The sequence below is a fragment of the Kogia breviceps genome, chromosome 12 (genome assembly GCF_026419965.1).
Source record: "Kogia breviceps isolate mKogBre1 chromosome 12, mKogBre1 haplotype 1, whole genome shotgun sequence".
NCBI classification, from domain to species: Eukaryota; Metazoa; Chordata; class Mammalia; order Artiodactyla; family Physeteridae; genus Kogia; species Kogia breviceps.
This window is the reverse complement of record NC_081321.1, coordinates 84,938,530-84,966,515: the sequence shown is the minus strand read 5'-3', so window position 1 is coordinate 84,966,515 and position 27,986 is coordinate 84,938,530. Positions and strand designations below refer to the sequence as shown.

The window sequence follows — 27,986 nt, the reverse complement described above, 5'->3', positions numbered from 1 at the left end:
CTGGGCCTCACAGGGCCTGGCCTCCTGTGCAGAGTGGCTTGGGTGTTCTCCCCGAAAGAAGCCTCTGTTCCTCCTGGTCCCCTGGTGTCAAGGATGATCTTCCCCTGACCCGCTGCCCTGGCAGCATGTGCTGACATTTGACCCAGCAACTCACTTCAGGGCCTCCAAAACAGCCCCTTTGAGAAATGAGGCCAGGGAAGGTTGTTCCTGAAATGCAGGGTAAAGGGCATTTGCCTTTCAGCTCGCTAGTGAAGTGGGACCATGAAATGGGGTAGCTGACCTTCTTTCTTCGGTTAGCAGTCTCCCGCCTTCCCTCCTTCCCTTCCTCCTTGCACAAACATTTATTAAGCAGATGACATTCACAGCTAGCATTTCTTAAGCGTGGACTGTATGTCAGGCACTGTGCTAAATGTTTTATCCACATTTTCAAAATTTCAACGTTATAACCATCCTGGGAGGATTGTATTTTGTCATTTTCAGAGGAGAAATCTCAGACGAAGAGGGCTGTGTGGCCTCACGTGTATGTGAACTGTGTCCCAAGCCGCGTAGAGGAAAGGGGGTCGAAACCATTAATAAGACATGGTTCCTGCCCTCCAGGGGCCTTCAGTCTCGGGGTAGAGCAGGGAGGGGTGCCCACTCTTCCCAAGGGATGCCAGAGGGGACTGGGATACAGCTTGGCAGGCGGAATTCAAGTGGGTCTGCGGGATTCCCATTTCTAAAACTGACTCTCCTTTCTCTGACAGTGTCCCAGCTTTTATGCTCCTGTTCATGTCGTTTCTTTTCCCCAGGGCACTTTTCCTTATCCTCTCACTTCTTTCCCTGCTGGCAAATCTCTCTTCATCTTTTAAGGCCCAACTCATATATCTAGGTTTCTGTAAAGCCTTCCCCCTACCTCTTTCCCCAGACCAAGCTTTTCACACTGATGCTGCAGAACTGTGTGCACTGTGTTTTATGCTTTGAACACAGAGTATCAGATCAAAATAAATTCACTACCTCATAGGACCTCTACAAGGGTCATGAGAATGATTCTCAAACTGTAGTCTTTGAAAAGAAATTCAGGGCTTCCCTGGTGGCGCAGTGGTTGAGAGTCCGCCTGCCGATGCAGGGGACACGGGTTCGTGCCCCGGTCCAGGAAGATCCCACATGCCGCGGAGCGGCTGGGCCCGTGAGCCGTGGCTGCTGGGCCTGCGCGTCCAGAGCCTGTGCTCCGCAGCGGGAGAGGCCACAACAAAAAGAAATTCATGATCAAAGGGAGAAAGGCTGTATTCTAGAACCTCATTTTAAGCATATACAAGTCCCATGATCTCATTAGAGGCTTTGGAAAATCGTGTAAAAATGAAACCCATTCAACCAATGCCCCTTAAATTTATTTACCCATGGAACCCCTTTTTCATGGAATACCATGCAATAGTGTCTTAAATGGTAAGTGTTCCATGAAACACAGCTTGGGTAATATTTGGTTAAATCATAACACAGGAAGTACATGATTAAACACCAGGTTTAATGAGTCAGATAGCATATACACTATCAGTTCTAAGGTTCAGTCCAGTTTTGGAACTGGAATGGTTAGGGGGGACTTTGGGAAAGAGGGAGATCTGAGGTGAGCCCTCTAGTAACAAGGTCAATAGGGCCAACTGTTTATCAAACAACCCCCAAATCTCTGTGGATTAACCCAATAAAAGTTCACTTCCAGTGTTGGTCAATAGGGAAATTGCTTCATGCAGTCTTGGCAGAGACCAAGTCTCCTTCCATCTAATCATAGCACCCTCATCCGGGTCCTGGAAGCTGTCTCCATTCTCCCAGGCATGGGAGCAGAAAGAGTAAAAAATTACACCTGGGAGGTTTTTATGATCCAGGATTCAAGGTGACTCACATACCTTCGCTCGAATTCCACTGACTGCAGCTCAGTCGCAGGGCTGCCACTTCCTGCAAAGGAGGCTGGGAACAGCGGTTTAGCGATGTTCTCTGAAAGTAAGAGGGCTCAGATCTTGGGGAGCACGGAGAGCCTCTGCCACACAGACCCTAACCCCAGAACTCCCTCCTCCAGTTTCCCTGGCACCTGCATCTGTGTCTAAGCTGAAGATCTGCACGAGGGGAGGCTTTCTGGTGGAGAAAATATTCGCTAATACAACTGCTTTCCTGTGTCTCTTTCTACTTCTTGATCTAAATCTCTCAAACTGCTTTGCAGTCTTTCAGGGTGTGGATATTGATTTTCCCTGCTCTCCAAAAAGAGCCTCACTCATCCCCAAGAGCAGGGAAGTCTTTCTAGTACTTCTCTCCTTCCCTCTTCCTTTGTCCATCCATCCTTCTCTACCCGAGGGCCCTGTCAAAGTCTGTTCTAAGGATTAGTCAGCTAGTTGAGTCATCAAAGACTTCCTTTAAAAAAAATATATATATATATATATATATATATTTATTTATTTATTTGGCTGCGCTGAGTCTTAGCTGTGGTACAAGGGCTCTTAGTTGAGGCATGCATGCGGGATCTAGTTCCCTGACCAGGGATCGAACCCAGGCCCCCTGCACTGGGAGCGTGGAGTCTTAACTGCTGGACCAGCGGGGAAGTCCCTCATCAAAGACCTTTTTGCACTTCTACTAAGCTGCTCTGTCAAAGCATAATTTTTAAAGAGATACAGGTAGATAGTGAACATCTGTCAAAAATCCATTGACTTGGTTAGTAAGGGAAACAACAAGATGACAAAGACGGTGCAAAGGAAGATACAAGAGACCAAAGCGTATATATGGTCATTGAAAAGGAGGATGCCAGAATGAGACTGAAAAGCTGAATACACATGATTAACGTCCTATAAAACAATAAGCAATCGCCATGAGTGTTTTCTATTGGACAGAAGTCATTTGCAACTTGATCATAAAATAAATGTTTTGCAACTTACCAATCTTCTATAAGTCAACATCTAACTTTGAAGAGTTTGGGCCTTTCTAAATAGTCAATTGCACATCAAACAAATATACCTGCCTTTAGAGCATGCAATGAGCTTGTTAGACAGTGACCTAATAGGACTTTGTAAAGGCACACAGTAATTTTTTTTGCCTAAGTTTTGCATAATTTTTCTTAACAGCTCCTACTCAGGAGTATGCTAAGTACACTTTACCCTGGAAATACAGTGATAAGTAAGATAAACAGATTCCTGAGTTTAGTAATTATTAACAAATATAATGATTGAAAGGAGAAACACTCAGTTTGCCGAGGGAACCTATTGTAGAGGGAAACCAATAAGCTTCAGGGCAATCAAGGTAGGTTCCTAAAAGCTGAAACCAAGTTGGAAAGACCAAGTAGTAGCTTGTTGGTCTGAGAGAGTGTGCAAGAGTGTTCCAATCAGAGGGCACAGCATGTCCGAAGGCCTTAACACGGGAAAAAGCATAGTGTGTTCAAAGAATTCAAATAAGACTGATTTGGGGGCTTCCCGGGTGGCGCAGTGGTTGAGAGTCCGCCTGCCGATGCAGGGGACACCGGTTTGTGCCCCGGTCCGGGAAGATCCCACATGCCGCGAAGCGGCTGGGCCCGTGAGCCATGGCTGCCAAGCCTGCGCGTCCGGAGCCTGTGCTCCGCAACGGGAGAGGCCACAACAGTGAGAGGCCCGCGTACCGCAAGGAAAAAAAAAAAAAAAAAAAAGACTGATTTGGATAAATTTGGAGACATCGTATACAGGCAATTATAGTTGGAAACATAGGCAGGGCCAGATCACGTACAACCTTGTGGACAATGTTAAGGATTTGGGACTTTATCCTAAAAGTGGTAAGAGCCATTGAAAGTTTGTAGAGCAGGGAGAGGCCCGACCAGGTTTGTATGTTGTAAGTCTCCTTGGGCTGAAGCGAGGGAGCGGGTTATGAGGAACAGACAGAGAAAGGCCACTTGGAAAGTGGTTGTAGTCCAGGAGAGAAATGATGGGGGCCTGAATCACAGTGTAGCAGCGAGATTAAAGTAAAAAGGATAAACTCAAGATATTTGGAAGGAAAAATGGACAAAAATTATCAAATGTGAAGAGGAGAGAGGTAAAACAATTCCCAGGTTACTGACTTGGGAAGTCAGGTATCCGAATCTTTTCCAGAACAGTCTTCTTGGCCTTATTGGTGGTGACCATGGCCAGCAACGCAGAGTGGGCAAGAGGAGGGGTTGTGGTCAGCACTGTCCTTGTCTATTGACTTGCAAGTCTTTGGTGAGTGTCTGCAGCATGGTGATGGCAGGTACTTAAAAAATACGACTTTGAACTTCTTGTCTCCTGTGTACCATCCTTCCTCCAGTTGGTGTGGGACTGATAGAATGCAGAAGGCCCCTCACTATTGCCCTAGATGAAATGTAAATAGCAAGGTAAGAATTCGGCAGATGCTCTTTGAAAAGCCCAGGGCTGGGTGACAGGACTGAGTGAACCATTCCAGAGTACATCCTTTTCATATTCTGAGCCAGACTTCTCAGCTTTTGGATTTCCCACCATTTTGCACAAATGCATCATTTTTTCACTGTCTCCTTTGTACTCAGAATTTTACTTGATACCCTGCTTACATTACCTAATCTAATCCACCCCACACTGTGAGGTAACTACCAGTACTAGTTTCATTTTACTGATGAAGAAACGAGGGCTCTGAGAGGTGAACTAGCCAACGTCAGGCCAGGCTCCTAGGGATTGAATGAGTGAGTAATGCAACCCAGCGCGTTCAACTTCAGTAGTCTAAAGACGGCATTTCTGAGGTTTAATCTCCGCCATGATATCAAGAAATGATAAAGATCTCAGTCTAGAAGAATACTCACGCAGAAGACTTTTCCGTATGGTTACCGTCTCCCCAAAATCCCCGCCGAAGCAAAATCACAGACTTCAACACCACAAGTGACAAAAATGCTGAGATCGAGGAAAGTGATTGCATGTGGACCGCAGGGGATGTTACAACTTCGCACCCTGTAGAATCCTCTCCTCTTTCTCCCATGCACTCGTCCTCGCTTCCCCCTCCCACTCCTTCACCAACAATATATTTTCCTGTCAAAACATACTTGGTTACATGCAGTGCAACCAAAATTGCTGCTATTAGCTTAATTGAGACGGGGTGATTATAAATAAATTACATGCAGTGCTACTGAAATTGCTGCTATTAGTCTAAATTGAGACAGGATGAATTGTCATCACCAACTGTAGCTTAATTCAGAGTGTATTCCACATGTCTGCGGAGCCCTGTGGTCACCTGGCAGCCCAGTGGATGCAAGACCAAGTCCCGGGGAGATGGACTCCAGACTGTTGCTGCTACTGAAAGAGAAACATTAAAATAAACTCAAACTGTAAAAAGGAAAAAGAAATCCACACTCACAGTAGAAAAATTCAAAAGCCTAAATAGTACAGAAGAATAAAACAGTTCCCATTTTGATACCTTTTGTTGGATTTGGTTGTATTTAGTCCATCATTTCATTTTTATACTATTTATATAATCCCTCTGACATAGTTGATACCTACTGGATCTATAATTTTATATTAAGCTTTTTTTTTTCACTGATGGAAAAGTCTTTAAACTGCCTAGACAAAGTACATTGAAGATTAAAGATAAATGGGAAGAGAAATTGCCATGGGCATCCCATTCTGGAGACAGTATAATGAGGTGGAAATCCACTGGTTAAGGGAATTCTTTGCTTGTCTCCCTGGTTACCTGTCTCAACCCTCAAACCTCAACTTACCACCTGGCTAGGACCAGAAAACCCAAGTGGAGGTACAGCTTCTGCAGTTTAGGGCCCCTGGGCAATTGGCTCTAAGGGCTTCACTTTCTTCATATCTAGATCAAAATACAAACATAGATATTCTCCAAGGCACCTCACAAGCGCAAAAGTCTATGCTTTGTACTTAGGGGCTAGAGAAGGCCATGAGTGTTAAGACTTGTAGGTGAGGATGACTGTCAAGGTCGAGCATTAATGATTGACAAACATTAACATTATATTTTGAGTCCTAAGTATGGAGATGTGTTCTTCATTTAGCCCAATAGACAGGTTCCTAAAAGGGTGTGTTAGAGCTTCTTGGAAATCAAATGATAGTGCCCAATCTTCTTACTATATCATCCCACAGCAACTTACCTTCACCCAGTAGAACTGGGCCCAGCATAGTTTTAAGTTTTCAGATTCCTAAGCTTTCCTGTTTATTCAAAACCATTCAGTGCTTAAGAGGGAACACTATAGTTATACTTTGTAATGACCATGTCCTGGAATCTTTTCTAAATTGAATAATCACTTAATTTGTCTGAGATTTAGTTTTAGAACAAAAAACTAAACAGTATGGTAATTTTACTTTACTTTTCCAGTGTGAAACATTTAGATTTCTCGGTTCTCAAAATATATCCTGGGAAACAAAATAGGGAACTCCTTTCTTCCCTCCCTCCCTCCCTTTGTTTATCCCTCCCTCCCCCTTATGCTTTTCTTCCTTTCTTCTTTCAGCAAGTGTTTGTAGTTCTTTCTGTATGCCAGACTCTATGCCGTGGATTCTCAGGTGAAATTACATTGTATACATGAACCCCGGGTTTTTTGGAATTACTGGTAGAGCTGGATTTTAAAAAAACAAAAAAATAACCCACCAACCAATCAAACAAAACAAAAAACAATATCTGAAAGTCAGGGAGTACTTATCCTTTAAAAAAAAGCCTTTACATATTACTCTCTGCAACATTAGCCTTTGTTTTTTGTTTGTTTTTAATTTTTAAATTTTATTTTTTATACAGCAGGTTCTTATTAGTTATCTATTTTATACATATTAGTGTATACATGTCATGTCTTGGTTTGGAGGGATGGTGGGACAGAGAAATTTCAAGCTAAAGTGATGGACGGTATGGTTTACTGGTAAATGCTTGGACAGAAAAGAGCAAAGTTCTACAGTGGTGACACCAGTGTCTTGTCTTACCAAAACTCAGATCACAATCAATTTTGGGACGAAAATGACCTTTTTTCTAGCTTTATTGAAATATAATTGACACAACATCGTGTAAACTTGATGCTGATTTAATAAATGTATATATTGTGCAATGATTACCAAAATAAGGTCAGTTAACAACTCTATCGCTTCTCATAATTACCATTTTTTTCTTGTGGTGAAAACATTTAAGATTTACTTTCTTAGCAATTTTCAAGTATACAAAACACTATTGTTAACTATAGTTGTAGTGCTGTACATTAGATCTAGAACTTATTCATCTTGTAACTGGAGGTTTGACCCCTTAACCAACATCTCCCTGTTTATCCCACTCTCCATCCTCCGGCAACCACCAATGTACTCTCTGTCTATGAATTTGGCTTTTTTGGATTCCACATATAGGTGAGATCATACAGTATTTGTCTTTCTCTGTCTGACTTATTTCACTTAGTAAAATGTCCTCAAGTTCCATCTGTGTTGTCAGAAGGTTTCCCTTCTTTTTTATGGATGAATAATATACCATTGTTCGTATATACCATGTTTTCTTTATACATTTATCTGTTAGTGAACACTTAGGTTGTTTATTATGTCTTGACGGTTTGAATGAGGCTGCAATGAACATGGAGGTGCAGATATCTCTCCAAGGAAGTGATTTTATTTCCTTTGGATATATACCTATAAGTGATATTGCCAGATCATATGGTAGTTCTATTTTTAATTTTTTGAGGAACCTCCATATTGTTTTCCAAAGTAGCGGTACCAGTTTATATACCCACCAATAGTGCACAGAGGTTTCCTTTTCTCCACATTCTTGCCAACGCTTATTTCTTGTCTTTTCAATAATAGGTATTCTAACAGGTATGAGATGATAGCTCATTGTGATTTTGATTTGCATTTTACTGATGATTAGTGATGTTGAGCATCTTTTCAGGTACCTGTTGGCCATTTGTATGTCTCTGCCTATTGCTAAATCAGATTATTTGATTTTTTTTTCTATTGAGTTGTATGAGTTCCTTATATACTTTGGATATTAACTCCTTATCTGATGTATGGTTTGCAAATACTTTCTCCCATTTTATAGGTTGCCTTTTCATTTTGTTAGTTGTTTCTTTTGTTGTGCAGAAACTTTTTTGTTTGATGTAGTCCCACTTACTTACTTTTGCTTTTGTTGCTTGTGCTTTTGGTGTCGTATCCAAAAATTCATTCCCTAGACCAATGTCAAGGAGCAATCTAGAGAAAGAAGAACAAAGCTGGAGGAATCACATGTCCTGGTTTCAAACTATATTACAAAGCTATAGTAATCAAAACAGCATGGTACTGGCATAAAAGCAGACAGACTAATGGAACAGGATCAAGAGCCTAGATATGAACTCATGCACATACAGTCAACTAATATTTGCCAAGAATATTTGCCAAGAATACTCAATGGGGAAAAGAATAGTCTCTTCAGTAAATGATGTTGGGAAAACTGGATATTAACATGCAAAAGAATGAAATTAGACCCCTATCTTACACCACTCACAAAAATGAATTTGAAATGCATTAAAGACTTAAATGTAAGACCTGAAACAATAAAACTCCAAGAAGAAAATATAAGGAAAATGTCCTTTTAACCAATTGGGATCATGTCCATCTCAGGGATGGGACCTCTCCCCACACCCCCAACACTGAAAGACACACTTGACCTCTTCTCACTCAGAAGTGTGCTGCTTGCAAATTGCTGAGGAAAGGCTGCCTGCAGGTCAGCCTCAGAGGAGAAATTATTATCATCCTTTCTATGTACTGAGGCAGAATCTCAGTGAGTTGAGCCCCTGCCAAGTTGTAAAGGTTGACATTTACTGAAGTGAAGTGAAAAGAGCAAGAACTGGGTGATTCAAATCCTGGCTTCAACTTCACCGGACTGCACTTCTCTGAGCCAGTGTTTATTCTGGAAAGAAAGGGATAATCATACTGGTTTACCTTACACATTTGTTGTGAGAGTTATAAATAAAATAAGTTCGTAGCACGCATAGACTAGTACATAATAGACACTCAATAAATGGCATTTTTTTCTAAATTGCAATAGCAGTAAGCATGTACCTGTTTGTCTCTCAAGAAGTCAGGAGGCAGTGCTAGACACATACCATTGGTCAGGAATTTAGCGGCCATTGTATATCTTCTTCATAGACATTCATCCTAATAATTCTGCTGAGTTTAGCAAGTTTACAAGTTAGAATGCTGTAGGTGAGATATCTTTAAAACCTGGACACTATTTGCACTTTGGAATCCCAAGGCAGAGGCTCACACTGAGTTGAAAGCATTGCTAGTAATGCGTCACTCACGATATTTAGTGGGAGAGCTTGCCCTCAGTTTAACTGAGACTTTATTTTCAGAGTATAATAGGGGAAGGAGAGATGCACTGTCAGAGCTCAAGGATCCCCATTCAAAACATGCATAGATATGCCAGGTCTCTCCCACAAAAGCCTGGAGAAATCAAGTATCTCCTTTCTTCCTAGGGCTTTAAAGATCCTGTGTACCGAGCAAGACGGAAGCAATTTGCTGACATTGCCTACAACTATCGACAGTAAGTCTGCTCTTCATGGTGGGAGGTGGAGCAGGGGGTGGGGGGCGTGAGAAGAACCACTCCTAGCCTGCCTCTCCCTCGCCCAAAGGGAAACTACCGGTGTAGAGAATCCTCCCCTCCGTGTGTATGTGTGTGTGTGTGTGTGTGTGTGTGTGTGTGTGTGTGTGTGTGTGTGTGTGTGTGTGTGTGTGTGTCTAAACCCTCCCTTGAATAACACACGTTTTAAAAAATCGACCTCAACACAAAACAAAATTACCCTCTGTGCCAGGGCCCAGCTGTCTCCCAGGCTTTGTTGTGTGATTATGCAGGGATGTCTGAAGTAATTATAAAAGGCTTCAGTCCTGAATAAAACAGCCTCTGGTATTCTCCACATTGAACCGGAAGCTGGCAAGAGAGAATCATTTACATTCAAGAAGGAGTTGGCGGCTTTACTGAAATAGTGAATCACTGGAGGTTTCAGGAGAGCCAAGCCTCAGGGTTCTACTTTTATCTGATCTGACCCAGATGTGAAGGGCAATTTTAGGATGCGTTTATTTTTTTTTCTCTCTGGGGTTCTGTGCTCCTCCTCTACCAGATTTCAGTCAAAGGAAAATGCAAATATCAAATATGTTATTTGGGAAGAGAACCACTTTGCTATTTTGAGTCCTCGGAAACTACAGAAATGCTCTCATGAGAAATTCAGTGTTTTGGGACTGTTAGACCTGAACGGTCTCCGAAGAATCCCAGCTCGCCCAAGAACCGCCAAGAGTCGAGAGTCGCTGCAACACGCAAGAGGTTTATTAGGAGCCGGTGCACCGGGGTTCCTTGGTCCTCACGCAGGAGGCCGAAGAGGAACCCCCCCCCAAGCGGAATCACATACATTTTATAGCTTTCATTTTTCATTATGCAAAGTGTGGATATATCAAGGGTTTTTTTCTCATTGGTTTGTTTGTTCCGGACCGGAGTGGGGACTCGGCTCTAGTTCCTTGATTGGTTAGCTGTCGGATGCCTACTTTACGTTTTCGTGTTTTTTGTGGTGGGGGGTTGAGTCACATGAGTTATGGTTGGCTGGGGCGACCTTTAAACTCTTTGGCTTAATCATTCTTATCACCCGCCATACTTGCTTGCTCGAGGTCTTATCCCCCACCATACTTGTTTGCTCGTGGTTAGGGCATGTCTCAGACATGTCCTGTTTTCCAGGCCTTTGTTGTTTGCTCAGAACGGTTTCTGCCCAGGGGGGACATTCCAGTATCTTATTGCCAGCCGAAAAAAAGCTCAAAGCTCAAAAGTATCGATAGGGAAGTAGGGGTGTAAGTATAGTTAAGGCCCTACAGGACCTGAGGTCCATTCCTGAGTTAAGAGTGTGAGGAAAGACATGCCCAAGAAGAAAGGAACAGGTTGTTCAGAACACTGAGGTGATGGTATTTTAACAGCTTTGCTAGAATATGAGGGAGAAAAAGGAGATGCTAGGGCTCTGTATACTGAATAAAAGCCTACCTTCCAAAGGGAAAGACTTCCAGAGAAAATGAGAAAATTCCTTTCTCTGAATGAGTCCTGGTAGTAGAAAGATCCAGAATAGTGCAGACCTTGGTCATATCTAGACCCAGCTGGGCCTTGGCTTGTGGCAAGCAGGAATCACAGAACATGGTGACCTCTCTCCCCTGTCCCCACCGTGGCCCCAGCATGGACAGGTAGACACCATCAACTCAGGTACAGACAAGAGTCCTTCTTGAGATTGTCAGTAGTAATAGGTCATATTTCTCATCTCCTTGCTATGTCTGGGGCTTTGCTTAATGCTTAGTTTACATTATTTCATTTAGTTTTAATAATAACTCCCCATTTTTCAGGTGGAAAAACTAAAGCTAAAAAAGATTAAGTAATTTGCCAAAGTTATAGAACTAGTAGGTGGCATAGTCTGGTTTTGAATGCAGGATTCTGCAAGGTTGTTCTTGGCCACTTCCCTGAGTGTCTGGAGATCTCTGAGTCAGGAGACCACGCTTCTCCACATAATCCAGGCACTGCTTATGAGGTACACTCACTCCTTCTTGGCTGTTGGGATTTGAAGGGAAAAACTCAAATTCACCTCCTTTCCATAAAAATGTTACCCCTCATGAAGAAGTATGGAATTGGTTGAATGCCTCATGATTCTGGATGGTCCTCAGATAAGTTAAAATGGTTTTTGAAAACGATTCGTAGATGGCTGGTACTCAGAGGAATACCAGAGATCTTCCAGTCAATTTTCCGCCTTGTATAGATGAATCCCAAATGGTTAAGTGATGTACTCAAGGTCATATATCTCATTAGGGACTGAACTTGTCCTCCAAATCAAAGCCTATTTCCAGCCTCATCTCAGCTCATCTGTTTTGAACTTTCGATGCTACTTACTACCCCTTGCTTCTTTGCAGTTGTCTTTTATCTCAGTATGTGGTGCAATTGATTCTCATTCTTTCAAGATTACTTGCTTAAATTTATTTGAGACCCCCAAACTCAGGGCACTTTCACACTCATTGCCAGACATGTGCAGAGCAGGGACAAATGTGAGTCCCCTGGTGCACAAGTTCCCAGCTGAGGTCAAATAAGGCAACATTGTCTTCTTGTTTCAGCTCTTCTGCTATAAACAAGTGTTCTTTTTGGAGGTGTCTTTAGAGCCACATTTGTGGAATTTTTGTTCTTTTTGTCGGTAATTTTGCTGTTTAAAATGGCCCTCCAGTGTAGTGCTGAAGTGCTGGCTAGTTCCTAAGTACAGGACGGCTCTGACGTGCTTAATGGGGAGAATGTGTTAGATACGCTTCCTTCAGGCCTGAGTTGTTGTAAGTGCTGTTGGCTGTGAGTTCAGTGTGAATCTATCAACATATACGTTAACCAAGGTGTCTTTAACCAGAGGCACACACAAGACAAGGAAGGGATTATCAGTTGTGTCCTGCATTTCCCGCAGGAGCTATGGTTCAGTACTCACTCAGAGCTCATGGTGACTTCATGGAACAGAACTGCTGCCAATAAGGAGAATCAGCTCTACTCTGCTCTCTACTGGTTTCCCTCCTTCCTCTTTGAGGCTTCTTCTCAGTCTCCTCTGGCCTCCTCCTCCCACCCCAGAAATTGTCACACCTTTCAGGACTCAGCTTTGACCCTCTTCCTTGGGCTCTGCCACCCTCCATGCCAACAGCCCTGCATTCTGGTCTCTAGCGCCTTCCCAGTCATCCCACCACATGGGGCTCAAACTCCTGCCCCTTGAGTCCTAGAATCACAGGATCAGTTGATACAAGGTGTTTACTGTGTTCTAGGACCCATGCCAAGAGCAAGACCAACAGACTCTGTGTCTTCTGGCGGATCACTGAGAAAGACAGACAATAACAAAAAGAACAATAAATGCAATAGGTATGACTAAAGTCAAAACACAAGTGTCATGAGGCCACATAATTAGGAACTTTAATGTAGACCAGGGGAGCTGGTTAGAGGAAGTGATATTTACACTGAGAATTGAAGATTGAGTAGGAGTTTGTCAGCTGAAGAGAATGAGGGTAGTAAATGAGAGGGCAGGTCTGGTTAGAAACAGGGCTTTTGTTTTATTAGTAGATGTATCAGTATATATTTGGGGCCAGAGATGAATTACTGGAGACAGTAAGGAAGCAGCTAACCCTGCTCCTGTTTGCCACCCTGTTCTAGGCCCATCTACCATGTGATGCTTTGACTCTCCTCCAGAAGAATATTTAACAAAAGTCTTAAAACATCACTTTGAAGAGGCACTGATTACTGTTGTGTTTGGAGGGCACCAAATTATTTGTCCTGGTAATAATTCCATATGTGGGGACTTGGTGTAAAATAAGACTGAGTGAGAAAGGCTATGCCAGGTGCTGGAGTACCTTGAATGCCATCTTTGGTCGGTGGAATAATTCAAAAGCAGTGTCTTCTCCTTAAAACATTTTTTTTGGAAGAGGGGTCCTAATTGGCTGAACTAGAAATCCTTTTATTTCAAGCCAAATTGATACTCTTCTGCAAATATCTGAGTTTATTTTACTTAATGAGATCATAGTTTTATAAAAAATAATTGACGATATATTCAAAGACTGAGGACCTTGTAGAACCTCAGGTCTCTTGGTAGAAGGAGAAGATGGAAAAAAGGTGTTGAGTTCAATTCCGAAGTAGACCATGGAACCTGGGGTGTGTGTGTGTGTGTATAAAACTAAATTCTGAAGTATTTACTATATCCAGGCAGCATTTCACACATTGCTTACTTGATTATCACTACAATGTTACTAGGTAGGTTTGATTATCCTTATTTTGAAAAAATATATAGATACAGGTACAGATATATAGATATTAGAGAGTGGCAAGAACTTGCCCAAGGTCTGACACAGCTGGGAAGCTGCAGAGTTACAGCTCAGATTCTCCTGCCTCTTCCCAGGAAAGCAGGGGCCCCTGGGCCACTCACATCTAGGTTGGGATGAGCTGCCCCAGGAGGCATGTAAAGAGCACAGAGCCGTCACTGCCCCAGGCGGTAAGGATGGTGCTGTCAGGCTGAATCTGCAGGAAGGCTGAGTCGGAACCTCAAACAGGCAAGTGCAGGTGAAAGGAGGGCTCCAGAGTGAACCCTCACCTCCTTGGGTCTTTATTCAAACGGCACCTTCTCAGGCAGGTCTTCTCCAATGTCCCATGTAAGACTGAAACCCCTCCCTAACACTCCCCATAGGGGCCTTTGCTCTTCTTTTTCTCCCTTACACTTTTCACCATCTAACAGAACTGTGTGGATTTTCTGTCTCCCCCCACCCCCACTAGAAATGTGGGCTCCACAGGGCAGGGATGTTTCTTTTTTGTTGTGGTAAAAATATTTAACATGAGATCTAGTTTCTTAACAAAAATTTAAGCATACACTACAATAATATTAACTATAGACAATATTGTACAGCAAATCTCTAGAAATTAATCATCTTGCATAACTTGAAATTTAATACCCGTTGAACCACAACCTTCTGTTTTTCCCTCCCCACAGCCTCTGGCAACCTCCATTCAGCTCTCTGCTTCTGTGTGTTTGACTCTTTTATGTACCTCATGTAAGTGGAATCACACAGTATTTGTCCTTTAGTGACTGGCTAGTTTCACTTAGCATAATATCCTCAGAGTTCATCCATGTGTTTGCATGTGGCAGGATTTCCTTCTTTTTTAGTGCTGAGTAACATTCCATTGTAAGTGGTAGGGATTTTTGACTGTTTTGTTCACTGCTATATTCCCAGAGCATCTTGAGTGTTCAATAAATATTTGTTGAATGAGTAAATGAATGCATGAACCTAAGAGACCATATGATAGTAAAGATTCAAAGCTGTAAGTCAGAGACGGAGCTGGGAATTTGTGTCTAGAACCACCTAGAAGGCAGCTGCAGCAGGTTTGGGTTATGTTACTTGGGGTGGGGGTTAGGCTTTAAAATTTTATGTAAGAATATGCTAAATGGACTGTAGGGATTTATATCTTTCAGCTGCAAGTCAACTCAAACAAAAAGGAGGCTTTTCTTGGCTCCTTTAAGTGAGAAGTTTAAGGGAAGTAGTTGAGGCACAGGTGGGTCTGGGACTCAGCGTCTCATTCTCTCTCCCTCCCCCTGACTCCGGTGTCCTCTGTAGTGGCCTTGCTCAGAGGCACTGGCCTCATGTCTCTTGGAGGTGGACCCCAGCGCTGCCAGGCTGACACCACAGCCCAACCAGAGGTTCTGTCTCTTTTCAACAGAATCAACAAAAGTTCTCTCATTGAGTCTCATTGGCTCTCATCAAGACATGGGCCCATCTCTCAGTCAGTCACTGTGGCCAGGGCAATGAGACACTCTAATTGACTGGGCCTGGTCACATGCCCACCTCTGAAGGTAGGAGTGGTGGAGTCTCCTCTTACCTGAACCTGCAGACTGAGATGGGAGAAGGGTGCTTTACTGGAAGAATGGGAATGGATATTGAACCCCTGGCACGGTAAATGTCAACCAAGGTGACAGCTCAGTGCCTAGGATGTTACTAACTCTTGAAAATGTGTTGCAGAAATAGCAGATACCTTTCTTTCTAAATGAGAATCCATTATCATGATAATTACCAACTATCCAATGGTATTATTGTCAGCACCAGTGTTACATACTTTATACATAGCATTTCTTTTTAATTAAAAAAATTTTTTTTTATTATTTAACATCTTTATTGTATACATGCATTTCAGTTAACTCTCCTCCATACCCTCCAAAGAGTTAGTTGGTATTAGCCCACCTAAAGGCTGTGCAGACTAGGCTCAGAGAGGTTTACTAAATTGCTTGAGGCCGTTCAGCTAGGCAATGGCTGAGCGAAGCAGTGAACCCATCTCTGTCAGTTTCCAAAGCCTGTTCTTTCCCTGCATCAGCACTTAGCCCTGAAACAATGGTGCATCCCTAGGCAGGGGCTTTCCTGATGCTCTTTTCACAGTCCCTATGCCATTATAGAACCCTCTGGGCTTGTCTTGCTTTCCATTCTTAAGCAACAGTCGGTCATTTTTCCCTAATTCCTGCTCATCTTTCCGTGGAACATAACAATGACTTTGCTTTAATGTCCTTGGAAGAGCGACAACTCTGAAAGGGCAGGAGGGACCTAGTTTGGAGCCCGAAGATGATCCATAATTCTAAGGTAAACAGTCTCGCCTTGTCCCAGACACCGTGTACCCTGTTAGGAAACAGGCCTGTAGCCCAGAGAACAGTCACGGGTCTTTGAAGTCAGGCTTTGTTTGGTTTTCATTTGTTTTCACTGTTCAGAACACAGCTCACTCTTAGATGGTTTTCAAAAGGACCTATCGAACTAATGACTCTCAAATTATAGTGTGTCACCTGGGAGCTTATGGGAATCCAGATGCCTGGGACCTCCCCTTCCCCACAGGTTCCGGATCTGAGCGGCAGGTCCAACATACATACCTTAATAAGCTCCCCGTACTTTTGTTATGTCATAGCGGAAGATGCTAGGTAAGCAGATCTTGTACCTAGCATGCGTTTCAGTACCTTTATAACTTCCTAGGGGGCAGAGATATCAAATCCAGCAAGTACATGCCCATTAAACAAAGGATCTCAATCTCATGGTACACATATTAAATCTACTTTAGCCAACAGGTAGAATTGCTTTAGTTTGCTTGAACTTGGATGCCTTTGTTTATTAGAAAGAGGATGTATTCTTCACTTGACTCGGCCTCCACCCTCCTATTATCTATACCTGCTACTTCACACATTTGTATTACAGGCTCCCGAAGGTAAGTGAATTTCCACACTGGGTAGAGACTAGGAGATAGGAGAGCAGAAAAGCCAAGTGGTTTCCCAAAGTGAGAGGAAATCCTTGGTGCCGTGGATGAGGTGAGAGCTTGTATCCTTGCTTATTAACCAAGTCACATGAATGTATGCTATATCAAGAAATGGAATTTTCCTCTTTCAAATAACTTATGAAATATGAAATCCGCTGTCGTCGGGGGCGGCGGCTCACAGACTCTGAACCCATCTCCCTCTGCTAAGGCTCCTTCATCCTCTACTCGGGCACCTGCCCTGCTGCAGACAAATATTTCATGTCTATATCCTAGTGGGCAGCCCATCCCTCGAGTGGAATACACGGAGGAAGAAAAGAAAACGTGGGGGATAGTGTTCAGGACCCTGAAGTCCTTGTACAAAACCCACGCCTGCTACGAGCACAACCACATTTTCCCACTTCTGGAAAAGTACTGTGGCTTCCGCGAAGATAACATTCCCCAGCTCGAAGAGGTTTCTCAATTTCTGCAGAGTAAGTCCACATCGGGGTCCAAAGGTTGGTGTGGGGAGGATGGGGGAGGGGAAGAAAAGGAAATGGAGGTGAGTGTGTTCATATGCTGGTGCAGGCAGGTTGATTCTCCCCGGAAAGCTGGAATTTCACTGCTGGCCTCTGCCTCCCCTCCAGCCCCCACTGTCATCCAAGAGAAGGCGTCAGGTGTGGATTTTGCCACCTCCGTGTTCCTGAAAGGAGTTTGTAATACTCAAAGCCCAAGGTGCCTTGTCACGGTTCTTCCCGCAGCTCCTGCTACGTTACGAGCTGGCCGCAGTGTGCGTCTGTGTAAGAAAATGAGATTTGTGCCGAGATACCTGAGCTCTAAGTCTGTGCATCTGGTATCTGGAATCTTGCTTTGATCCTCTCTAGTTGGGAGAAACCACCTCAGTTTAGTCATCTGTCAAATGGAGACTGTCAGCCTTTTAGCCTTTCTCCTAGGGAAACTGCGAGAATGCAGTAAGATATTGAATGTGAAAGCAAAGTGTTACCTAGTGTTACAGTAGGTGGTCATTGAATCTGGGCTTCACTGGGATCTGAGTAACTCAGTGGGTAAATTCGTGATTGGGTTGACCTGCCGATCATTTCCAGGGGGAGATCAGTGTTTTCCTTTCTGCCAGCTGGTGTTGACTCAGCAAAATCAAAACAAACAGACAAAACATATTAAACGCCTATTATGTGCCAGGTAAAATGAGGGAAAGTGGGGATACAGACCACAGGGTTATAGAAAGAGTTTTCCGTGCCTCTGAACTATGCAGAGATGCTATGGCCGGCTCTGGGGCAAAAAGCCAGGGAAGCTACGTGGCAGGGAGGGAAGTGGTAGCTAGGATAGATTGGGAGAGGGGGCGGCTAGATGACCTTTTGAATCCCTTCCGTTTAGAGTCTTTACTTCTCAGATAAAGAGGGGGGGGGCAAGCAGAATGAACTTCAGCCTGAGGGTCTAAGGCACATAAGCGGAGGGACAAAGGGGTCTTGAAGACATTCTTTGAGGAATTACCCACGTTGCTATGGCCAATAGCAAGAAGAATACAACAGCAATACTAGCAGTGGGGGAGGTATAGAGTAGCAATTAAGGAAGCAGACTCTGAAGCCAGACTGCTGGTAGCTATGACCTTGGGCAGGAGCCTTAACCTCTGTTCGCCTTAGCGTCCCCATCTCTAAAGTGGAGATAATAAGAGCATCTACCTCCTAGAGTTAGGATGAGGATTCATTAGTATATATAAAGTGCTTAGAAGTGTGTCTGACATGTGGTAGGTATTATATAGTGTTAGCTATTATTACCATGATCACTGCCATTACTATTCTCCTTCCAGGTTTGGAACAAATTGAGAGACAGATATAGGAACCAGAGAGATGGGTGATCAAAAAAATGTCAGCTGTATTACTGATAGAAGCTACTTAGAGAATGTGGTATAGATGTGCAGCCAAAATGGATTTCCTAATATTTAGGTAAACTTACTTGCCAATTCATCGGTGCAGTGTGTAGTCCATTGCCTGGCCAAGAGCAGACCAGAATGAGCTCCTGTGTGGACGGTGAAGAGAGAAAGGGCAGAGAGGGTTAAACTGAGAATATTCATTTCCTCTTCTCAAATCCTTCAATCAGAGGAGTCACTGTTCCTCGTGGGGTGTCCTGTGTGAAGCACACACAGAAAAGCCAGAAGTGCTCCTTTCATACTCTTCCGTCTTGGGAAGTAGAGTGAAAATTCCCTCCCCACTCTGGAAACATGAGAAGTAGGGAATAAGCATTCCACCCTAACAAACAATAATGAAAGCTAAATGTATTGGATGTTTCCAATGTGCTAGGCTCTAAGTATTTTATATTTATTAGCTCTCCTGATTCTCAGAATAACCCTAAGGAGTATCTACCCACATTTTGCAGATGAGAAAACTGAGGCTCAGAGAGGTGCAACTACTTGACTCAAATCACCCAGCTAGAAAGTACTGGGGCATAGACTTGAGGCCAAGTCTGCCTGGCACCAACACCCATGCTCCTGGACAGTTGAGCGTACTGGTTCCCTCCCTAAAGGTCTTCAGGCCCTTTCGGCTCCCTGTGATGGGCTTTCCGTTTTCTTTCTCCTTTGCTTCCCAGCTTGTACTGGTTTCCGCCTCCGACCTGTGGCTGGCCTGCTTTCCTCTCGGGATTTCTTGGGTGGCCTGGCCTTTCGAGTCTTCCACTGCACTCAGTATATCAGACATGGGTCCAAGCCCATGTACACTCCTGAACCGTGAGTATGGCCCTTCTGCGACCAGCTGTCAGTCACAGTGAGTGCCGTCTCTCCCTGCTCCAGGTACACTGTGGGCTGGTCCATGGGACCCGTTGCCTGGATGACGACAGTACAACAAGGGAAACTCATCTCTTCCGGGGATTTTCTCTGTCTGAATAGACTGTACTGATTGGAGACTTAGGTATCTTGTGACTCAAAGGTTCAGATCTCCTCTGAATGAGAGAATGAGAGATCGCATTCAAATTCCAAAGAGACGGTAGAAGTCAGAGCTGTGAAGTACCCAAGGGGAACAGGAACAAGTGGTGGCCGGGCTGTCTCAACACCTCCTCATTCCTGAATCACACCTAGATGATTCTAATCTCTCTTTGCCTAGATTGTGTCTTGGCTGGAGGTAGTGAATGACTGGCCACCATGCTTTTAGCCATCTTCTTAGTCAGACAGAACTTAAGCAATTGATGTGAAAAGTCAGCAGGATGCCCCAAATGATCCTTCCCAGCCCGCAAAGTTCATTACTATAAATCAGAAAAGACCTGTTCCTAATAAACCTGGTGCCCAAAGTGTTAAATAAATGTTGTTTTCTTCTCTGACCAACGGCTGCCCTCTCCAGAATAAGAGAGGGCTCTGTTATTATTATTATTATTTAGTTCCCATGAGGAATAACTAACTGAGCATATTGTATCTGCCCAGGCATGTCAATACCAACGAGAAGACTTGGGATGGGAAGCGTTTGTGGTCCGCAGCTCGCTCAGGTGTATGGGAGGATGCTCATAGGAATATTGCCTCTTTCGTTCTGCATCCCACTGGGCGTACACCTAAGACCCCCTGGCTGCCGTGCCCTGCCCTGTCCCTTACTTTTCTTTCCCCTTCTCCGTTTTCTCTTGTACCTTGTCTCAACTGATCCCAAGCTTTACACACCACTTATTCTTAGGAATGAGTTTGTAAGACTGAATGAGTTGCTTCCTTTCTTCCCACCCATTCCTCACGTAGAGAGACTGAGTCTGTCATGGCTTATCACCCTCCTCTCCTCCCCTCCTAGCTCTGTGCTTTCTGTTTTTCAGTGACATCTGCCATGAGCTGTTGGGACATGTACCCTTGTTTTCAGATCGCAGCTTTGCCCAGTTTTCGCAGGTGAGGAACTGCTCTCTCTAGCCTTCTACTTACAGGGGTGAGACCTGGACTGCTCAAGATAAATTGAATCCGTGGAGGGGCCTTCATGTCCTCTGCAGGGGTAGAAACCAGGTACAGTTCTGTGATCCCATCACAGATGGGTATGTGGTCCCATGGAGCTGGCCAATTGCCAATCCCAGGGACCACACCTTGGAATTGGTGACTCAGTCTTCCTCTGAATTGTGTGTTATTGACTTGGCTAATCTCACTTGTCCTACCAGATGTAGTTTAAGAGCCTTTTCATAAACCTCCCTGATCCCCAAACAGAAGTAACCTTACCATCTTCCAAGTTCTCCGGGCATTTTTTTCCCGTCCTCTTTAGGGCCTTTGCCACTTTCTACCCTGTCAGGCAGTCAGTTTTGTATATGCTTTAATTAAGTAAATGGCATTTGATGAGAATCCAATGCCAATAGCCTGACTCGTAGCTGACAAAAAAAAATAAAGAGCCAGTTGCGTCGTCACCATCATCAAAGCAGCAGGCTAGGCATTGATTCATCTAGCACAGTGGTGAGCAGGCTTGAAAATGCTTTTTGGATGAGTGAAAGGATCCTAGTAATTCTCTCCTGGCACTGAGAGGCAGCCCTAAACCATGACTGGGTAGCTGTGGTCATGGGAGAGTTGAATGGTGCTGCTGGAGGGCACGTTGCCAGGCCACCCTGTGCCCGGGTCACAGAGCTGTGGATCCATAAAAGCCCTTCCTGACAGTCTTCTTCCTCACAAAGAAGAATAAGGATCAAATGGAAAGACCCCTGAGCACAGGCTGGGCCACGTGTTTGTGAATTTCACAAGCATTTCCCCTCAGCAGAAAGCAATAACTATTTGCACTCTTGAATGAAGAGGCTACCACTGAGTAGCTGAAACAAACTAACAGAAAGCAGAATTAACTGCTTGCTAACCAAGGGAAAACTGCCCTTGTTAGACCCCGCCTCTCTAAACAAAGACAGTGATTGCTTTTATGTGGGTTTGGGGGGATTGTGAAATTCAGAGATTGTTGGACTTTTAGAAGTGGGAGTGTTTAGAAATTAGGTGAACTTTAACTGTGGAAGTGTCACCATGGGACTGAGGCTATTTGCCGACCAGCTGACTTTCAGAAGTGCGGTTCCTGCTGCTAAGATGTCATTGATGGCTTGGGATAGCTTTCAAACCAGGATTTGTTAATATGGCCAAAGGAAGATCCGTTTTTTCCTCGGGGAATAGGAACTTTTAATTCTCCTCACCAGAGGTTATTCTGCCCAATCAGAGGCCAAGTGGCCATCCTCCCATTTTGGGGACTCTCCACAGAAGACAGGACAATTAGCTGAGTCAGCAGACGGAAGCTACTGGGTCATCAGTATTCACGGTTCCAACTTTGTCCTGGACAGTTCCAAGGCAGGGAGTCATTCTGAGTTCCCTGAGCATATTCCTTTTTGATCTAAAAGCAGGACACTGGAGTGCAGGATGGAGTGGGAATGAAGCACTTTGGGCCCCTTGTTTTAGGCAAGATCTGGGCTCACAGAGAATGGTGGCTATGAGAACAGGGCACTCTTTCAACCTTGCATTTGTCCATGACTTCTGTTCGATTCAGGACTGTGGCGTGTCTGAGCTGGGTGGATGGAACACAGATGGGGAAGGGGCAGGAGAGTGGAGCCAGGCTAAGTCAGTGTCTGAATTTGATTCACTCTAAATCAGACAGCATTTTCTTTGCATGTAATGGACTTGGCCAGGGAGGGATACAGAGATGAAGACCATGTAGCCTCTTGCTTCCAAGTGTGCCCGGTCCTTGGTCCTTCTCTCTGTCTGCTTTAAGTACCATCCAATCTCATGGCTTTAAGTACCATCTCCACTCTGATGATGAACACATTTATGTATCTAGTCCAGACTTCAGTCCCCAAACTGAGACTTACATATCCAACCATCTACTCAATATCTTTGCTTGGATGTCCGACGGACATCTCTATTCATCCTGTCCAAAATGGAATTCCTGATCTTTCCACTCAAACCTTCTCCACCCACAGCTCTCTCTATATTATTAGTTCATGGCAACTCCATCCTTCCAGTCGCTCAAACCTAAAGCATCATTGACTCCTCTCAGACATACCCCACAATCAATCTTGCATAAAATTCTGTGTTTTACCTCCAAAATATGTAGAATCTGACCGTTTCCCATCACATCCACTGCTACCAATTTCAGCTCAGCCCTATCGCCTCTCATGCTGGTGACTGCAGTAGCCTCCTAACTGGTCTTTATGCCTCTACCCTTGACCCCTACAGTCAATTCTCACACAGCAGTCAGAGTGAATCTTCGATGGCACAAATCAGATCTCGCCACCCTTCTGTTCAAAACCCTGCCTTGGCTCCCCGTTTTGTTGAGAGGAGAATCCTAAGCCCTAAAGCAGCCAAGAAATTCCTACATGGCTGAGCTGCAGATCCCTCTTTGCTGTCACCTGCCACCCCTGCCCCTTACTCTGCTCTAGCTACAGTGGTCCTTCCCCGTTATTTGAACCAACTGACATTACCCCTCCTTCACGAGCTTTTTCACGAGCTGTACACTTGGCCTGCACAATGCTCTCCCCTCAAATATCAGCAATGCCAACAACCTCTCTTCCATCAAGTCTTTGCTCAGGTGTCACCTTCCCAATGATGCTTACCCTGGAAGCTTATGTAAAATCCCAGCCTCCCCACCCCACCCCCGCTTTCCTGGTACTCCGGATCCCCCTTGTCCCTTCCTCCTTTTGTTTCTTCTTTCCAAAGAACTTACCACCTTGTAACATACCTATGTATATGCTTATTATTACTGTCGTCCGCTATCCACTTAGACACTATTTACAAGGTCAAGGATCTTTATCATTTGCTACACTGCCTGCCACATAGAAGGCATTCGATAAATATTTTTGGAATGAATGAATGCATATAGTAGGAAAGAGACATATATATATTTGTATATATACGCTATGTCTGATACAAGGTAGGCTGGAGCAAATGCTGTAAAAGAGAGAGACCACTAGGGGATCCTGGATTTGCAGCTGTGATGAGAGGTGGTCCATGACATCCCAGACTCTCCGGCTATGTATATACCTGGACAGATGTCAGGCACTTCTCTGCAAGTCTCCTGTGGTGTCTTCAGGGTCCATGATTAAGTCTCATCTAGTGCTCCAGGAATGTTCCACTTAAACTATGGTAGAATAACCAGGACATGAAACTTTAGATGCCACCTATCGTGTAACCTTGAGCAGGTCGTCTCCCTTCTCTGTGCCTCCGTTTTCTCTTTTGCAAAGTGAATACAAAGGACCAAGTGATGGATAAAGGCTTCCCCCATTCTAGAGATCTGTGATTTTTATGAAATGTGGTCAAGGAAGATTTGACAGAAAAATGAGAGTCTATCTGGGCCCTTCTGAAGGCATCTAGCCACCCATCCCTTTCTTGTGGTCAAGTACGAGGTTGGACCCGAGGGTAAAGGTTGAAGATTGGCAGACCGCAGCCATGCCAGTGACTTTGTTTCTCCACAATTACAGGAAATCGGCCTCGCCTCTCTGGGTGCCCCCGACGAGTACATTGAGAAACTCGCAACAGTAAGTTCTCTCTCTTCCTGGTGGATGGTGGCAGTGCCTCGGGTCTTTGAAGCTTGGCTTCTTCCCTGAAAGCCAGGTCATTTGCGGAAAAAAATCAGAATGCCCTGGGTTACACTTGCACAAGTGACGTTTCACGTTTTGACTTCTTAATGGTTCGATTGTGAAATCAACTGTATGCAGACATTTAATTTTAAACAGTGTCTTGAAAACACCAACAGGCTATAATGATAGTCCTTGAGAACCCCCTTAAGTGGGTGGGAAGTAGTCTGGATTCACAGCTTTGAAGAGGGAATGTTCACTCTCTACCTTTACACTGGAGCCAGCATTAGATCTTTCCTTTCTCAGACACAAGGTAGGAAGGGGCTGGGCTTTCCCTTTCGAACCGAACACTTCCTTCCCCAGTGGATGTGATGACTCATCCATTGAAGCCATGGAGGCAGTGACTCTGCACAGCAGGGCTTGCCTTCCTACAGACCCCTTTCCAACTTGCGTGCACCCCTCCCCAGCCTCTAAGCCACATTTCTTATAATGTGCTCAGCTGGGAAGATGAGAAATAGAACTTTATAATGGGATTAGGGACTGCAGATGAATGCAAATGTGTCATGAAGATGTATTAGTTTAGAAGTTTATGAATTCAGTTTATCAGAAGGACAAAACCTCCCAGATTCTTTCTCACTGATCAGCTGCTCTGAGACCCTGGGCAAGTGGCTTTTGCTTCCTCATCTCTAAAAATAGATACAATCGTTTATACTCTGCCCATCTCAAAAGTATATCATGAGGGGTCTTGAGCGTCTGAAGAGTTAAATTTGTGTGAATGTGAGTTTTTAAATGCCAGATGCTGTAGTGATACAGAAAGCAACTTTCAAGGAAAACTGCAGAGCTTGATAGAATCTCTCACTTGTAAGAAAAAAAGAAACTCAAATGCAGAGCATCATGTTACTTGCTGTAACAATGATAAAAGTACTTATTACCAACATAGCTTCTCAAAAAAAAATCTTATTATTATATCAATAATATATTATTGATTATTATTTATTATTATTAATTATAATTATTATACTATATATTATATATAATTATTATAATAATTATAATAATAATTATTGATTATTATTCCAGCTCAGTGACAATCTTAGGGTCCTTGCTCTGCCCTTGAGATGCTGTGCCACTGTATGCATGTAGCTTGACCTCTCTGGGCTAAAGACTTCTCATCTGTATGTGCGGAGGTCAGACTAAGTTCTGACAACCTTTGCAGGTTTAGCATTCTCTAGTGCAATAACCAGACTTAACTAGAAACACACACCTAATTCTCCAAGACTGTGATGATCTCTAGCACTAACTGGGCCTTGGCTTTCTCTTGGCCCTGTTCAGTAGGGTGGCGCCAGAATTCCAGCACCTTATTGCCCAGGCCAGTTATCTAGGGCACGTTGCACTGGGAGCTATTGAAAGAAAAGGATTTGGTTATTTGGGAGGATCAGTACAGTGACTGACAGGGTTTTAACACAGATTGTTGGATGGTGGGGATATTAGATAATAACCTCCGAACTGAGAAGGAACTTTGAGGCCAAAAAGGGAAGCAGGCTTTCCCTGGTGGCGCAGTGGTTGAGAGTCCGCCTGCCGATGCAGGGGACACGGGTTCGTGCCCCGGTCCGGGAAGATGCCACATGCCGCGGAGCGGCTGGGCCTGCGCGTCTGGAGCCTGTGCTCCGCCACGGGAGAGGCCCGCGTACCACAAAAAAAAAAAAAAAAAAAAAGGGAAGCAGGAAACTCCATAAAATGCAATGATGATAAAATGCAATGATGAAGCTTATTGTGGGTAACTTACACACAGGCAGGGCCAGGTGGACAGCGATCCAAAGGCATTTGCAGCCACGCTCCGCGCCACGAGAAGGGTACAGGGAGATTTAAAGGGGCCAAAGCTAAAGATAGAATCTGACTACTAAGGGAGAAGCATGTCTGCTCCGTCAGGAGCCAGGGTTGTTTCATCCCCTCAGGGGGTCTCATGACCATTATTCCTCGTGAGCCATTAACCATCTGCGTCAGCAAAATTTTTTATATCAGGTGAAGTTTTTTTTTTTTTTTTTTTTTTTTTTTTTGCGGTATGCGGGCCTCTCACTGTTGTGGCCTCTCCCGTTGCGGAGCACAGGCTCCGGACACGCAGGCCTAGCGGCCATGGCTCACGGGCTGAGTTGCTCCGCGGCATGTGGGATCTTCCCGGACCAGGGCACGAACCCGTGTCTCCTGCATCGGCAGGCGGATTCTCAACCACTGCGCCACCAGGGAAGCCCTCAGGTGAAGTTTTTATATCAGATGAAGGCAAGGGTAAAAGTAGATGAGGAACTTGTCTGGTGCATTCCTTGTGAATAGGCTAAAGCTCAGTCTTGCAGAAAGGGGAGGGGTTAGGACTGCAGGCTTAGATGGAGCTGACAAAATGGAGTCAGTGTGGTTCAGCCACACAGATAGATGATAAGATGCCCCCTCACGGATTCTATCATGACCCAATCCCCTACCTCCCCCTTGTGGAGACTGATGGGATTGTCTGGTAACGCCATCCAACTTAGGGGAGCATCTCACTCCAGTTGATGCCGTGGAGAAGAAGGCAAAAGGGGTGGAGGAGTTCCTGTCATAGAGAGAGTTGCTTGTTGGGAGTGTCCTCTGGGAGCTTCCTCAGTACTCCTCCACTGCTTCGCGTCACATCTTGCATTCAGCCAACTCTTGATTCAACAGGTGACTGGATAGGGTAAGACACAGGACACAAAACCATGACCCCAGGTCATGCTGATTCGGAGAACAGACCTGCACAAACTCTCACCTGGGCAGTCTTGTCCTTGGCCCTCGGTCATCTGCTGTCTTTCCCTTCCTTGGGGTATGCTCTCAACTTGACGTTCCGTTTCAGATTTACTGGTTTACTGTGGAGTTCGGGCTCTGCAAGCAAGGAGACTCCATAAAGGCATATGGTGCTGGGCTCCTGTCATCCTTTGGTGAATTACAGGTATGACCCTAACAGAAACCGAGGATGGATCTGAAAGTGGTAGGTACAGCAGACCATTCTTTTTCTCTTTGCGCTGTTGAAATCCATTAGTATTCACTTTGAAATTCAACCTGGGGGCTTCTCCTCAAGTGATTGACTCTTAGCGGCTACGATTTGGTCATGACTGTGGGTGTTAGAGGTAGTACACAGGTCTCCAGTGCAGAGGGGCCTCCTGCGCCCAAGGCTGAACTGTACATTGGGATATATGCAAACGCGTGCCCGAAAATGTGGTTGGCTCCCACATTGTCTATTGATCAACTTACTTGAAAATGGTTGGGGTAAAACACTCCTTTCTATCTTGACTGCTGGCTTTCGATGAGTTATAAAGGTTATCTAGCATATGCATAATGATTTAGTCTACTGCATTTGGGCTGGGGTGTGGAAGGAATCAGGATGAGATGGGAGGGGACGCACTAGTGGCCTCTGGGATGCGGCAGGGACCGTCAGCCCTGATTTAACCATGACAACTTTCCGTCTGGGACCTGCAGTATTGCTTGTCAGGCAAGCCGAAGCTCCTTCCTCTGGAACTGGAGAAGACCGCTCTCCAGCAGTACACAATCACAGAGTTCCAGCCCCTGTATTACGTGGCTGAGAGTTTTAATGATGCCAAGGAGAAAGTGAGGTGAGGTGACGACCAAGGGGGGGTCAACTTCTCTTGGGACCCTCCTGATTTGTCCTAGTGCCACCGATCTGTGGGCGGCCTGGAGGGTGGGCTCCAGTGCCTACAGCAAGGGCGTGCATCAGACCGCGTTATCTCCCCATCCTCCCCACCTTTGTCTCTTTTCCACTCTCTGTTGAGAGAAGTTCTTTCCTT

The 27,986-nt window shown here is 44.6% G+C and overlaps 1 protein-coding gene across 7 annotated transcripts in view; it reads left to right on the top strand.

Moving 5' to 3' along the window:
* PAH (phenylalanine hydroxylase) overlaps positions 1–27,986 on the top strand; it is a 125,523-nt gene that overhangs the window by 56,274 nt on the left and 41,263 nt on the right. For 5 of the 7 annotated variants that reach the window (XR_010835888.1, XR_010835889.1, XR_010835887.1 and 2 more), the window contains 6 exons: positions 9,389–9,456; positions 16,987–17,183; positions 19,291–19,426; positions 20,485–20,554; positions 24,085–24,141; positions 27,038–27,133. Coding sequence is in view for 2 of the 7 variants with exons in the window: in XM_067009998.1 (XP_066866099.1) it covers positions 9,389–9,456; positions 16,987–17,183; positions 19,291–19,426; positions 20,485–20,554; positions 24,085–24,141; positions 27,038–27,133; positions 27,661–27,794 (758 nt within the window). In the remaining 5 variants the exon portion in view is untranslated. Of the gene's footprint in view, positions 1–9,388; positions 9,457–16,986; positions 17,184–19,290; positions 19,427–20,484; positions 20,555–24,084; positions 24,142–27,037; positions 27,134–27,660; positions 27,795–27,986 lie in introns of all 7 variants that reach the window. The other 2 variants (XM_067009998.1, XM_067009997.1) reach the window with 1 other exon arrangement.